Source organism: Fringilla coelebs (genome assembly GCF_963513975.1).
Source record: "Fringilla coelebs genome assembly, chromosome: 12".
NCBI lineage: Eukaryota > Metazoa > Chordata > Aves > Passeriformes > Fringillidae > Fringilla > Fringilla coelebs.
Genome location: NC_140038.1, coordinates 2,341,654 through 2,355,011, shown reverse-complemented (window position 1 = coordinate 2,355,011; position 13,358 = coordinate 2,341,654). Strand labels below are relative to the sequence as shown.

Sequence of the window (13,358 nt, the reverse complement as noted above, 5' to 3'; positions counted from 1 at the left end):
CACTGCCCCTGCCACTGTGAGTAAGCATTTCACAGAACAAGTTCTGGTAAAGCCAGAGGAAATACTTTGCACAGTATCTTCCTACTCCTGGGAAGAAACCTGATATTTGTAAATCCTTTTGAAAATATCAGTGTGTCCTTTGAAGATTCATTTATTCATGTCTTCAGCAGAGATGGGGTAGAACACCCACAGTTTCTGCGGTGTGGAGAATAACAGTGCAGGGAAAATTGAGTCTGTTATCTGAGAAGAGCCTAGCAAAAACCTTGAAATAGCAAAAAGAAGCTGGGGGGGTTATGAATGCTGATGAAACACAGGCAGCTTGATTCAGTGACCTGGATTTGGAACCCTACAAAGCCTTCTACCTTTCCTCATCCAATTTATCTAAGATATAAAGCAGGTGGAATTATTTAATTGATGTCTGAGCCAATAACCTACAGATGTGATTCTTTGTGGCCTTTAAGTCTTTTTATATTTCACTAAAAAGGGGGAAATGGAGGGTTTGCCGAAGAAAAGAGAGTCAAGGGCATTTCCCTGGACATCTGGTGATTTGTTCTACCCCCACGCACGATCTTCAGTCACCTCCACAGCTGCTGAAGTCACCAATTTCTAAACTTTTTTATCTTGGAAGGCCATTATAGGGGCAGGAGGAAAAGAAAATCCTGGCAATAATTTTAAATCAAGCTTGATAGGTGATTTCATTTCTGTGAATGGGATTTCCTTTCTATTTAAGACCATCCTTCTTTTATATTTTTCTACTAACAGTGTTGCTGGCTGCCTGCATTATCTTTTTTTTTTCTTTTTTGAACTCATGAAACAATTTAAATCCTTTCTTTAATGATATTTTGTTAGCTCACAATAGAAGTTTAGGGGGTTGTTGTCAGTTGTGATTTACAATTGTCTGTGATGCATAGCAGGGACTTATGATTTGTTTGGTTTGCATCTCGTATCTATGGGCATAATGAGCTGCTAAAAAGAACTTGTTTAAACAAACAAACAAAAAAATGTATTCAAATGCTAGTACCACTGAGAATGGAATTTTGGCCTGATGCTCCTTCAAATGTGCATGGTCAGTGAAAGCAAATAAAGAGAATGGAAATGGCTACATGTGCTTCTGGAATACTCACACTTCTTTGGGATCTGGAGGATAGAAATTCCTCTTCATTGCATTACTGTCTATAATCCAGTTGAAATGCAAAGGTGCAGAGTACTAGTAGATTTTTTAAATAGAGCTTTTCTGAAGTTCACAAGAAGATACAAGATATTTTTGTCAAAGTTTTAGATAGACTATGGAAGATGAGCCCAAACTGCTGTGTCACCCACTATTTTTTTCATGGGTGCATGATTCCAGATGTTTTTATTCTGAAGGGTTATATTCTGAACTAGAACAAGATATATAGTTTGTATCTTTTCTTAGTTAAAAAGTTATTCCACTTTAAGTACAGTTATTTTGTCTGCTTTAAGATTAGTGTAATTAAGTGTAATAAAGTGTAATTAAGTTTGTCCCAAAAAATGCTTGTTTTGGGGTGTTATTTCTGTTCTTCTTTTATGAAAGCTTGTTTATTCAGCTGTAACCACAAGTGTCTAACTTGAGGAGGTCTGAACAGAGAAATAACAACTATCAAACCATACCTTGGTGTAAAATCCCACCAGAAAGCCTTGGTGCTGAGGGTATCCTCAGTCCCAGCAGTACAGCCACAGCAGCAAAACCCTACAGTACAGGTACAAATTGTGTACCTGTACAATTAGGTGTAATTATCCTCCCAAAACATTGTACCAGAACTGCCAGGCCAGAGCTGGTTCTGCTTCCAAGTCAGGCTGCATTGTTCAGTGGATCCCTTAGTTTTATTATTCTTAACAGATGTTTCTTGTCTCTTGATCCACTTGGTATTAGAGCTCTCCACAAGAACTGCCCATATCCTTATCCCACCCTTTTTCCTCAGGTAAATTTGTCACTCCTTCAGGAGCTGTGTCTCATTTGGGACCGAAGAGTCTGGGTTGACACTCAGTGCACTGACAGTAAATAAGCCATCTTGGTTGTCCTCATTACTCCTTACTTTCAATTCTTCCAACAGCCTTCTCCCAATGCCCTCCTGTCAGCCCTCTCTCCTTTCTCCTTCCCTGGCAGAATACAATACTTGAAATACTCCTTTTCTCACTCTGCTTCTGTGTGTAGAGGTTGCATGCAGGAAATAGCTGGGTTATGTCAGTACACAGCAGTCTTGTGACTGGGGAGCTGTTCTGGTAAATGCTTGAGGTTAACTTGGTGAAGGCCTCAGAAGATTGTGAGTGATTGCTAGAGCTGTTAATTGCTTTGAGTATGGTATCCATTCCCTCACCTTTGTGAAGCCTTCCTCAGTACCCCAAAAGGCAGGAGAATGCAGTCCTGGTGGTATGAACCGACACTCCTCAGACTGAGCACACATGGACGGTGTTTTCTGACTAGTACAATTTCAAATTTGGCATATATGGTTCTGGTAACATTGGATACAGGAGAGAATTGTCTAGATATGAGGGATAATTTTCTCCTCACCTTTTCTTAGATAACACTGCTCTTCAGTATCTGCCTCAGTGGGGCAGGACTTGGATGAGTTCGGCTCCAGATTTCAATGTTGTGACTTACTCTTGAATCTGTATTTCCTCAGCTGTCCATGTGCTTCCTGTCTTTCTACAAAGCCAAAACCAGGACTTCCAAAACAGAAAGCTACAGGAAAAGCTGCTCTGGTAATGTTTGTCTTGAGCGGAAACAAATAGCAACAGAGATTTCCTGCAAAATAATTTTCACGTGACAAATGTAGCCTGGATTATAGACCAAATAGTCTGGCTAAATCTCTCTATATTTAGTTCAGATTATATCTGTTATGGCTTTTTTCTATTTTTAAAAACACGTGTCTTTCAGTTAACCATCTGCAGAGTTTTAAATCCCATTCATCTCTGACAAATACAATTACCCTTTACTAGAATATTTGGTTCATTCCTTGAAAAGTGATGAATAAACTTGTTATACAGTTAAGAATTCAAGAATTGGAAGGATTTGAAGAAAGCTTATTTGCAAAGAGCTGGTGTGACTGTTTGATGTAACTTTCAGCTAACACCTCTAAGTGTGTTAAGCAGTTCATGGTCTACATTGAAAGAGAAGTTCCTGCCCAAAGAATTTAGGCTGGAATTCTTTCAGTTGAAGTTCAGACACTGCAATGATTTGCTCTCCATCATTATCTGCTGCTTTCCCATTGACACTGGATGGAAACTGGGGGGAATGGACTTCTCCCAGTATACCCTCCACCTGTGGATCATACTGAACTTGTCACTGCAGCATTAAATATCTAAAGACTGGGGAGAGGAATCAGCTTTCAGTGAGATGGATGTTCAAACTGAAAATAAAATGGTAAGAAACAAGAAGAGCATATTTGGATAAGAGTTACAGCAGTGGTTGCTGGTGGCACTGGGGTTGTGTGTAAACTGTAGCTGTAAGTACAGAACCATCCACTGAGGCACACACATTGTCTGGGCTTGTTCCTACCTTCAATTCCTGGAAAAACAACTGGAACAAGACAGTGAAAGTTTCTCAATATTCCCATGACTGCAATTATCTGACATCAGCACTGAGCTCCAGCTATGAGCTGTTCTCTCTTTGAAGAGGTTTCTATTACAGTGTAAATGGAGGGAGGGAGTGGTCCACGACCACTGTACATGAAAAGAAGGAAGTTTAGGAGCTACTGAAGAAATGCAGTTTCATGGTTGCAGTTAATACAATGGAAAGGTGTAAGCCAGGCTACAGTGTCCCAGGAAATGAGTCAGAAATTCAGGAAAAAGGCCACAGTGTGATTGACAGGTGAGAAAACTGGCTGGGCCTCTGAAATATTGTGCTGAGAGTAAACACAACTTAAGACACTTATGGGCTGTATAACTGCTATTTAGCATCACCTAGTATCACCTAGTAAATTTAGGTGTCACAGAATCTTTCTTTTTACTGTGTGCTTCTGTAAGTCCCCATTGTATGAATATATTTGGTTCTCCAAAGGAATGAAGTATGACATGGAAGTATATCCATTTATGAATTAATATAAAGAAAACATTTACAGAAATGGAAGTAAGTTACACTGAATTATGCAGCTGAAATAATTGTGTTTTATTAATTGTGTCATTAGCTTTGGTTATATCTCTTACCCATTAATCATTTAATTTCTACAACAGTACTCAAAATTCTGCTTTTCCTCTTCAGCATGCCTCCCAAGCCCTGTAGCAGCCAGTTGGGATCCACATGGATGCTGACAGGCCAAGGACTGTGTGCATATGGATTGCTCAGCTTCTTGCCACAGTTAAGTAATTCTTGCTTTTCTATTCATAAGGGGTCTAGTTTGACTCTTTCTCTTCTACATGACTACCAACTTGCCTGGATATCTTCACAAGTCAGAGTACAGATTCCCAGCTAGAAATCAATGCTGCCATTCACTGAATTGTATATTGCTGTTTTTTCATTGTGAAGAGTTCTTGCTAAAATACAGTGCAAGAACAGGGGAAAAAAGTAAACTCAGGTATTAATGTTGTCATATAGTCAGCTGGTGTTAGATGAGACAGTTACCTGAAGTTAAATAAGATCTTTCCTACTGAATCAGAAACTGCAGCTAAGCTTCCCTGCTTATCCACAGCTTGTATCTTTTTCCATTTTGAGAGGGGAACACAAATGGTGAATGTGCAAGAGGAATGGAGCACCATCTAGTGCATAAAGAACAATGCTGGAAAATGAGACCTTGCTAGCAGTTAGAACAGCCCATGTAATTGTTTGGCTGACTTGCTTGCATAGAAGGAAACAGTATATTCTGGAAATGCAATAGTGTGATGTTCTTCATGGACCTTGTGGTGGCTGAGAGGCAGGGGGATGTAGAATGGCATGTCAGACTGCATCAGAAACAGACATTTGAAAAAATACTTTCTTTGTTGGTTAAAGAAAAAGCTTAGGAAAGTTTTTCTCATTCTCCACCTCCAAATAATTTAAATAAAGGTAGGCCAAAACCATTCAGCCTTCGAAATAATCTGTGATAGAATATGCAAGTACTGTAAATAGGCTATAGCAGGGTGACTTACCTTGGCAGGGACAGTCATAGATAGGCATTTGTTAAAGTAACAGTTTAGCCCACACCTCAGCATGCAGGTTTGGGCTGACACTGTGGGGGAGAAGAATGGAGAGGGCAGTTGTCTGTAGTTCCATTGCTCTGGAAAGAAAAGACCAATGGATATTCTGTGTGAGCTCTGAAAAACTCTTGGGTTCATCTGTAATGGAACCCCTATTTGTCAGAAGGTATCAGACAAGAGACAGAGATTTTTGCTTTTCTAAAAGATAGGCTGGAAATAAATCCCCAGAGACCAGTGTCTAGGGAGCAGGTATTTGTTTATTGCAGAGCTGGTGGTGGGGGGGATAGCTCCACCTAACTCACCCACCCTTGCCAAATGCTGGGGTATATTTTTTATAGTATTTCTCAGTATTACTGTGTCACTAAAACATCATCACATACACACAGGAGCTAATTTACATAGTATGATCTCATGGTTGTTAGATTTTGCTCTGTGCTTGCTCCTCCCCAATTTGGGGGCCATGGGGGGTCTTTGATGAAGGCTTCCAAGGTGTTCTTCCCCTCTGAACTTCTCAACTTTGTCTGCAGAGCATGCGCAGTTTCAGTGTTCCTCAGTCTGTCTGCTCCTAACTGGCCTAAATTCTTTGGTTTGTGGCTAATTGACTTTACATTTGCCAATTTCTCATTTGTACTACATTTATCTACCTCTAAAGCTATCCACCTGGTGAGTTTTTTCTGCTTTTTTTTTTTTTTTCTAGTCAGCATTAAGCAGCTAGTTCACTTTATACTGATCATTGCATTGTATAGAAAGTTATTTCTATCAGGTTATAGAGGTGTACCTCAATTTATGATTGAGGTTATACAGGTACAAAAAGCTATGTTTCGGGTTATATAGATATATAAAAAGTTATTATTTAGGTTATATTGATATCAGGTTATATAAATATATCAGGTTATATTGATATCTTGTAACTCAAGCTATATAGGCATCTTGTAACTTTGATCTAAGTTATAGAGGCATCATCTGTTTTCTGGAAAGAAGCAGTGTATGCTCTCAGCCTCTCTCATTTTGGGGCTGTGATCTCACTTTAATCAAAAGCACAGTACAGATATGCTGCTTTATTTATCCATGTTTCCTGCAATTCTGTAAGCATGACAGCATGAGCCTGGCACAGACACAAGCTGTCTCACCTCTGCCTCCATACTGATGATAGAATTCCTTTTTCTTGCCTATTTACCTTTTTTCAAGAATAAATGAACCATGAATGCTCATATTCATTATAAGATAAAGTCACTACAATTATTACAAGTTAGACCAGTCTCAACTTTTTGAGAGTAAAAACATTTTTATTTTTTATGTGGAGTTATTTGCCTTGTAAGCCAAAAGTGCTATAACTAGAACACTAGTTCACTTTTAGGAGAGAAAACCGCAGCAGAATAAAAGGGAATTTCAATTATTTTCATGTTTGACAAGATTTGTGGTCCTTTTAGGAGAATAATGACTGTCTCACTGTGTATAACATTGGCTTGCCTGTTGCATTATGCTTAGGAGTTATGTGCACACCACAAGCTCCAGTGGCCCTGGCCCCTGGGCAGGAGGGAAATCTCGCCGTGTGATACGCTATTTTTAGTTGTTTTCTAGACATTTGTTAGCAACAGAATGTCATCTGTGCATCCTGGGCATGAAAACATGAAAGGAAAAAGCAGGTAAAGGTATTGTTTTCATTTAATTCACCACAGCAACTCAGAGATAAGTTGCTGTTATTTGCCAGTCCACATCTGGATCTGGTGAAAAAGTGCATACATGAAACAAGGAACTTAGTTCCCAACAAGGGGAACTGTTTGCTTATCTGTGAAATTAGGGGATTCTCCTGCTATGAGAGTAGTAAGGAAGCTGAACAGAAAATTTAAAAAGAGAAGTACTGACAGCAAAAGTTTTGAGGATTTGGCATCCAGTGATTATTTGCTTTGCTGCAGGATGTAATCAGTGATAGCCAGCAGGAGCCAGGGGTGCTTAGCTCACAGAGAACAAGGCCACACTTCAGTACACTGATGAGATAATGGAACAGACAGGGGCGAGTGCTGGGGCACTTCAACTTGTCTAATGGCTGAGATAAGGAAGCAGCAGCTTCCAGAGGGAATCAGTGTTTCTTTCCCCTGTGTAACTCAAACTGCAGCAAATGACACTTGCCAACAAAGAGCATGGTGAATACTTTATTTGGGGAAGAAGAGATTGAGCAGTACATGTGGAAGAAACATTATTGACTTGTGATTAAAGCAGGATCAACCCTTCTTACTATCCACGTTTACTAAAAGAATCCTACAAGAAAATTGTCTAGCCTTAATTTTCAGTGTGTAATCTTTCAGTAGCTCCCACTTATGTCATATGAGTTGACTGGGGAGGGAACTTCCACACCTCATTTTCTGTAACAAATCACTCATGTTTTCCTGCTAGCAGAACACTGGCTATCTCCTCACTTGGCACATTTCTGGTCAGGAGGTGACAGCCATAGGGGAGGACTTGAGGAATGCTGCAGCTCCTTTTGCCAACATCCAAGCAGAACCTGTGGACAACCATAAAAATACCCAGGTGCTTCATATCCTTTATATGGTTTACCATAGAATGAAAATATTTTCTGATGAGACAGTTACTTTTTAATGACAAATTCATCAAGGCATTTAGAAATGAGGACAGAGTGAGAAGCTCTGGAGAACTTGGGATTTCTGGGTAACTGGAACTTCCAAATACTAAGGACATCTTCCAAATACTATTTTGACATCTGTCAAAAATCAGCCAGATGCTATTTCATAAATAGAATTGTACTAATAAAAACACCACAGCACATATCAGCTTCAACAACTATTTTGACAGCAAACCTTCCTTGCTGTATTTAAGGGTGAGAATGAAAAGCTCTATGTCATTAAACACAGAACAGTCTTCTCCCATTTTTGGATGATTATGCCTCATCAGACTGTTTTCTGTATTAGTACCAGAGCATTAGGCATGTTTAAAGGAAACACGCATATACCGTGCTCCAAACACTCAGAGGAATGAAGTTACGTGTACCTCCCTGTGGTAGCCTGGTGTCTTCACAGTCAAGTTTCCTATGTTAGAAGTTCCTTATTATTAACACCAGAAGTTCCCTAGAGCCCAAAACGTGCTGGGCGTTTCAGTGGGGAAAAAAAAAAAGAAAAAAAAAGAAAAAAAAAGAGGCGTTTGGTCTGTAGTCTTCACAAGCCTAATCCCTGTAAAATACAGCTTTTTACCCACTGATGCGCCTGCATTTTCCATACATTCTTTGCACTCCTTCGGCGGCTGCTGCGATGCCAGGCAGGGATAGGATTCAGAATAGGAGACTACATGAGACTACAAGAGAAGGGTTTCAATCTGATCATAGGCCAAGTTATGATTTGGAGAGCTGTATTAGATTCGCTCAGAAAGGCGCTGGAAGCCGGCAGCCGGAGAGCCCGGCCCGGTGCGTGCGGAGCGCGGCAGCGCCTTCCCACGTCAGCAGGGCCGATTTCCTGGGGCAGGGCCGGGCCCGCGGCGCGCAGGGCTCGGGGCAGGACTCGGTGCCGGCCGCGGGGGCCGCGCTCGGCCGGGGCGGGCGCGGTGCCGGCGGTGCCCGGGCCGGCGGGGCGGGCCCGCACTACAAGTCCCGAGAGGCGGCGGGCGCGGGTCGAGCCGGCCCCGCTCCCTGCGCGGCCCCGGCGCTGCCTCCGCGGCGGGCGAGGCGATGCCGGCGGCGGGCTCGGAGGGGGAGGAGGGTCTGGCCGCGGAGCAGCCCGGCCCCGGCACCCCCAAGCTCTGCGGGTACCTGCAGAAGCTGTCGGGCAAGGGGCCCCTGCGCGGCTTCCGCAGCCGCTGGTTCGTGTTCGACCCCCGCCGCTGCTACCTCTACTACTTCAAGGGGCCGCAGGAGCCGCTGCCCCTCGGGCACCTGGACATCGCCTCCGCCTGCTTCAGCTACCACCAGCCCGAGGCCGGCGCGGCCGCCGCGGGGGACGAGCCCGCCGCCTTCGAGGTGCACAGCCCCGGCGGGGCCGTCACCGTTCTCAAGGTAGGCCCCGGGCGGGCGGGACCCATCGCCGCTCCTGCCCCGGCCCCGGCCCCGGGGCCGCCCGTGCCCTCCGCCCGCGGTCCCGCCCCGCCGGCGGGGCTCCTCCGGCGCGGCCGTGAGGGCTGGTACGGGAGGGAAGGTGCTGGTACGGGGAGGAGGGTGCTGGTACGGGAGGGAAGGTGCTGGCACGGCAGGGAAGGTGCTGGTACGGGAAGGAAGGTGCTGGTACGGGAGGGAAGGTGCTGGCACGGGAAGGAGGGTGCTGGTACGGCAAGGAGGGTGCTGGCACGGGAGGGAAGGTGCTGGTACGGGAGGGAAGGTGCTGGCACGGGGGGGAAGGTGCTGGCACGGGGGGGAAGGTGCTGGCACGGGAGGGAAGGTGCTGGTACGGGAGGGAAGGTGCTGGTACGGGGAGGAAGGTGCTGGCACGGGGAGGAAGGTGCTGGCACGGGGAGGAAGGTGCTGGCACGGCAGGGAAGGTGCTGGCACGGGAGGGAAGGTGCTGGTACGGGAAGGAAGGTGCTGTTCCGCAAACGCCGCGGAGATCGGCCGGACCGGGCTGGCCCCAGCTCTCTGTTAGTTGCGTCTTTCTTTCTCCTTTACGATTTCGTGTTTACCGTGCTCCTCTGAGGAGGAGGAAAGGCTTCTACTGAGCACGGGCTGAGTGGGTTCTCTGGAATCGTCTAGGCAGAAAAAACCTTCTGAGGAAATCTGACGGGTTGGGGGTTTGGAGTTTGGAAGTTTGGAGGGAGTGGTCGGGTTTCAGTTTTGGAGTGTTTATTTTGAAAAGATGATGCGTAGCAGGAGTCTGCGTCTAGGCTGCTTTGGGAGGAAGGAAGAGGAGGGAGAATTGTTTCCTCATAGTAGCAGAGGCTGCTTATCGCATTGTCTGTTCAAGGACTCAGATTTTCCTAGGACAAGAGGTAAATGTTTGGATTATTTAAGATACCTTTCCTTTATTGTCATGCCTAGGAAAAAAAAAGCCAACAGGGAAACCATTTTGACTCAGTAAAGAAGAAATAAATTATTCTGAGCATCCGTTGTTTTTGAATTCTGTTAAGGCAGATTTGTGTCCTTCAAAGAACGTTCTTCTGCATAGAATGTAACTTTTCACGTAAACTCTGTACTTTCTGAGAAACATTCCTAGTATTAGAACATAATCCGTTAAGTGTTTAGCAGTAGAACTTCCTATTGAATACTGGAAAATACCTGTTACACACTTACTTAACAGCGGAGATTTGAGCAGTCATAATACCTGCTGAGACTGTGGAGCATGATTGTGTCAAGCTCTTCAGCATTCTGTTTTGATGAGTATAAATGTCAAAATACAGACTCATACTTTACTATAGAATAAGAAATTTATTTACCTAGGAAACGAATACAGTAATAATTTTAACAGTATTTGCTTAGGTAAAAGCAGTGTATTCAGTTGCACGTAAAAACTACCTTTGTATAGTTGTAAAAGATTTTACTGCTTTCAATGAATCTGCCTTTATAGCCCAAGCGTTCGTGTTATGAACATTAAAACTGCAGACTTGGTTTAAGCTTTGCTTTCAATAGTTTGAGGAGTTTTGTTTGTTTTAATTAGCATCTAGTGATTTGGGGGTTATTTTTCTTCTTTTTATTGGTATCTTTTGGTCTGTGATGTTGCTACTCTGCCCATATTGTATGTGTTAATTTTTTTCCAGTGCTCTCTAGGAAAGAATGGGCATAGATTGGAACTTTCTTCATGTTCCCCTTATGGGGATTGAGAAATGGTGCCAGTTAAGAAAGTCAAATTAATTTCTGCAATTAGCAGAAAAAGGTAATTTTGTGTTGTGATGCCCTAAAGCGGCCACATGGTTGTACATAAAAATGATGTTATGTTGTAGGTGTTTATATAGTAAAGAAGGAGTTAATGAAAAGGGATATTGCAGGACCAGCTGGTGTTTTGTGTCCCTGTCATTCACCAAGGAGTAAGGTTTTTGCAGCTGAAATTAATTTTCTTCAGTCCAGCATGATAGTTCTTTAAGGCCTTTAAAAGCATCCTTCAACTAACTTGGGTGGAATTGTAAATGAATTCAAGGTGGTAAATGAAAAAAACCAAACAACCTATCTCCTCTCCCTCTGCCTCCAATCCAGCCCCTGTTAAAAGCAAATGTGATTTTCTATCAAGAAAACATTACACACAGAGCGTGAGAGTAAAGTCAAATGTATTTTTCAGCCTGTAATTCACATGCTTTGTTTTCCTCAATTTGCTGTTTGTTCAAAATTTCCACGTCTTGTGATCTGGCCTTTCCCATTCAGTGTTACAGACTGTGAAGAGCAATAAAAAACAAGCTGCTGGAATTCCAGATTGAAATGATGATGCTATTGAGGAATGCATTATTTCTTATCATTCCTCAGTTTCGTGTTAGGGCAATGATTCCATCATCTTGGTTGCTCAGCCTTTTGTCAGGAATGGGAGCTGAGAACTCTGTGATGTACTCTAGCTTTGTTTCCCAGATAAGAATTTTGGAAAAAATATACTGCAGCCTTTACAGCAAATAAAGCAAAATGTTCATATTTTAGAGCTGTAGATAATCACACAAGCCTGCCACTTGTGTGATTGTGGTTTTTTTGTACATTTCCAACAGGCGCAGAAGAGGCTAAGTGTGTGTAAAAATCTTTTCCATTTAAATATATAACAGATACCTTTAGGTAAAGGAGCACAGAAAATAGTGTACTTTATGAATTATGGATAAATTATGTTGGAGAATATTTTCACAGAAAGGCATGCAAATACTTTGAGCCTGCAAATATGTAATACAGAATGCTGCTAATACTATCAAATGAACATTTGGCCGTGTTTGCACGGCAAGGTCTTGCATTAAGGGGGGAAATAATGAACATTATGAATATATAAAAATGAACAACGGCAGCATTTCTCATTTATTTTTAAAGCAGTGTCTTGTAGTGATACATTTTGCTTGCTCTAGAACCAAAGGTACTCTGGCCAGTGATTCTGGACTGTCTGGTCACTTATGAGTGGGTGACTTCTCTGTGAGTAGAGGTGAATTGGGAGCAGGACAGAAATTGCACATTTGTGAAAGAAAAAAACTTTCTGGGCTGTTGGCCAAGTGTGAGCATTCCAGACACTGCAGAAGGGCCCTGATGCTGGAAAGTGTCGGACACCAAACTTGCTGAAGTGAGAGTGGCTGGGGAGCAGCTGCTGTAATTTGTCAGTGATCTCGAAGGATGCAGCAGGGATCAGTGATGCTCAGCTTGAGCGCTTTTGCTGCAGGCTCTGACACAGCAGAGGAGGGAGCTGGCACTGAGGGTGGTTTGTTGTCTGAGCTGATGCTTCTTGCTCAAACCTTTGCTGGTTAGTGTTTGCAGCGCTTTAGTTAAAAGTTGGGCTGCCCTCCAAAAGAAGCCATCTGGTTCCCGATTTCCTGTTTGACCATAGCAGGAATAGTAAATCTTAAGAAATGCAAACTTTCTGGTGATGTTCCTTTTTACAAAGTAACTTGAGGGAGAGTTTGTCTGTGTTCAGAAATGTAGCAAGAATTTTCATGAGATTTCTCAAAATGTGAGGTCTGCTTGTTGCATTTCTTTGGACTCTTCCTTTAAAGTATTTAATGTTGGCATATGTGTTCCACCAGTGTGTCCAGTGACAGTGCATGGATGGTTTCCTCAAATAATTCTTATGTGTCATGTCTGCATCAGAAGGGCACAATTCTACATCATTCTTAGTGGAAGAATTTAGGGGAATATTTTAAATTAAATTACAGTAATTTTCCATTGCTTAAGTTGAGAACTACATGGTCCTGTATGGCTCTTCACTTAAGAATGTCTTTTACTCCTCCTGTTGCCTGTAAGTTTGCAGCAGTACGCTTACAGTAATTCCTCATTTCACCAGTTCAGGGGACATTCATGGGAGTTTTCCTTCTCACAGAACTGCATCCATTAAAATGTGACTGCAGTAAGAAAGCACCTTAGGAATACCTTAGTAGCTATAAGGATTTTTTGTGAAATTGATTGCTACTCTGCTTAATTAAATGTTTTGGCTCTCGTGGTGGGCAGTAGCCAAATACTAGTAAAAGTCATGAGAAATGGGCAAGCATGGAAGTGTTCCTTTCTTTGACACATAAAGGGAATTTAAAAATATGTTTCGAAATTTGTGCTTTTTATGATTTGGGGAAGATGAAAACTTAAATATTCTATGTGTGGTTCTTGGTTTTATTTTGTTTTTTTTTTAAACAGTCTA

The 13,358-nt window shown here is 42.6% G+C and overlaps 1 protein-coding gene across 2 annotated transcripts in view; it reads left to right on the top strand.

Annotated features, from left to right (window-relative positions):
- Positions 1 to 8,802: 8,802 nt before the first annotated feature.
- The window catches only part of TBC1D2B (TBC1 domain family member 2B), a 29,936-nt gene continuing 25,380 nt past the window's right edge, over positions 8,803 to 13,358 (top strand). For both annotated transcript variants that reach the window (XM_084213644.1, XM_084213643.1), the window contains exon 1: positions 8,803 to 9,130. In XM_084213644.1, the coding sequence (XP_084069770.1) occupies positions 8,807 to 9,130 (324 nt within the window). In that variant the 5' untranslated portion in view covers positions 8,803 to 8,806. The remainder of the gene's footprint in view (positions 9,131 to 13,358) is intronic.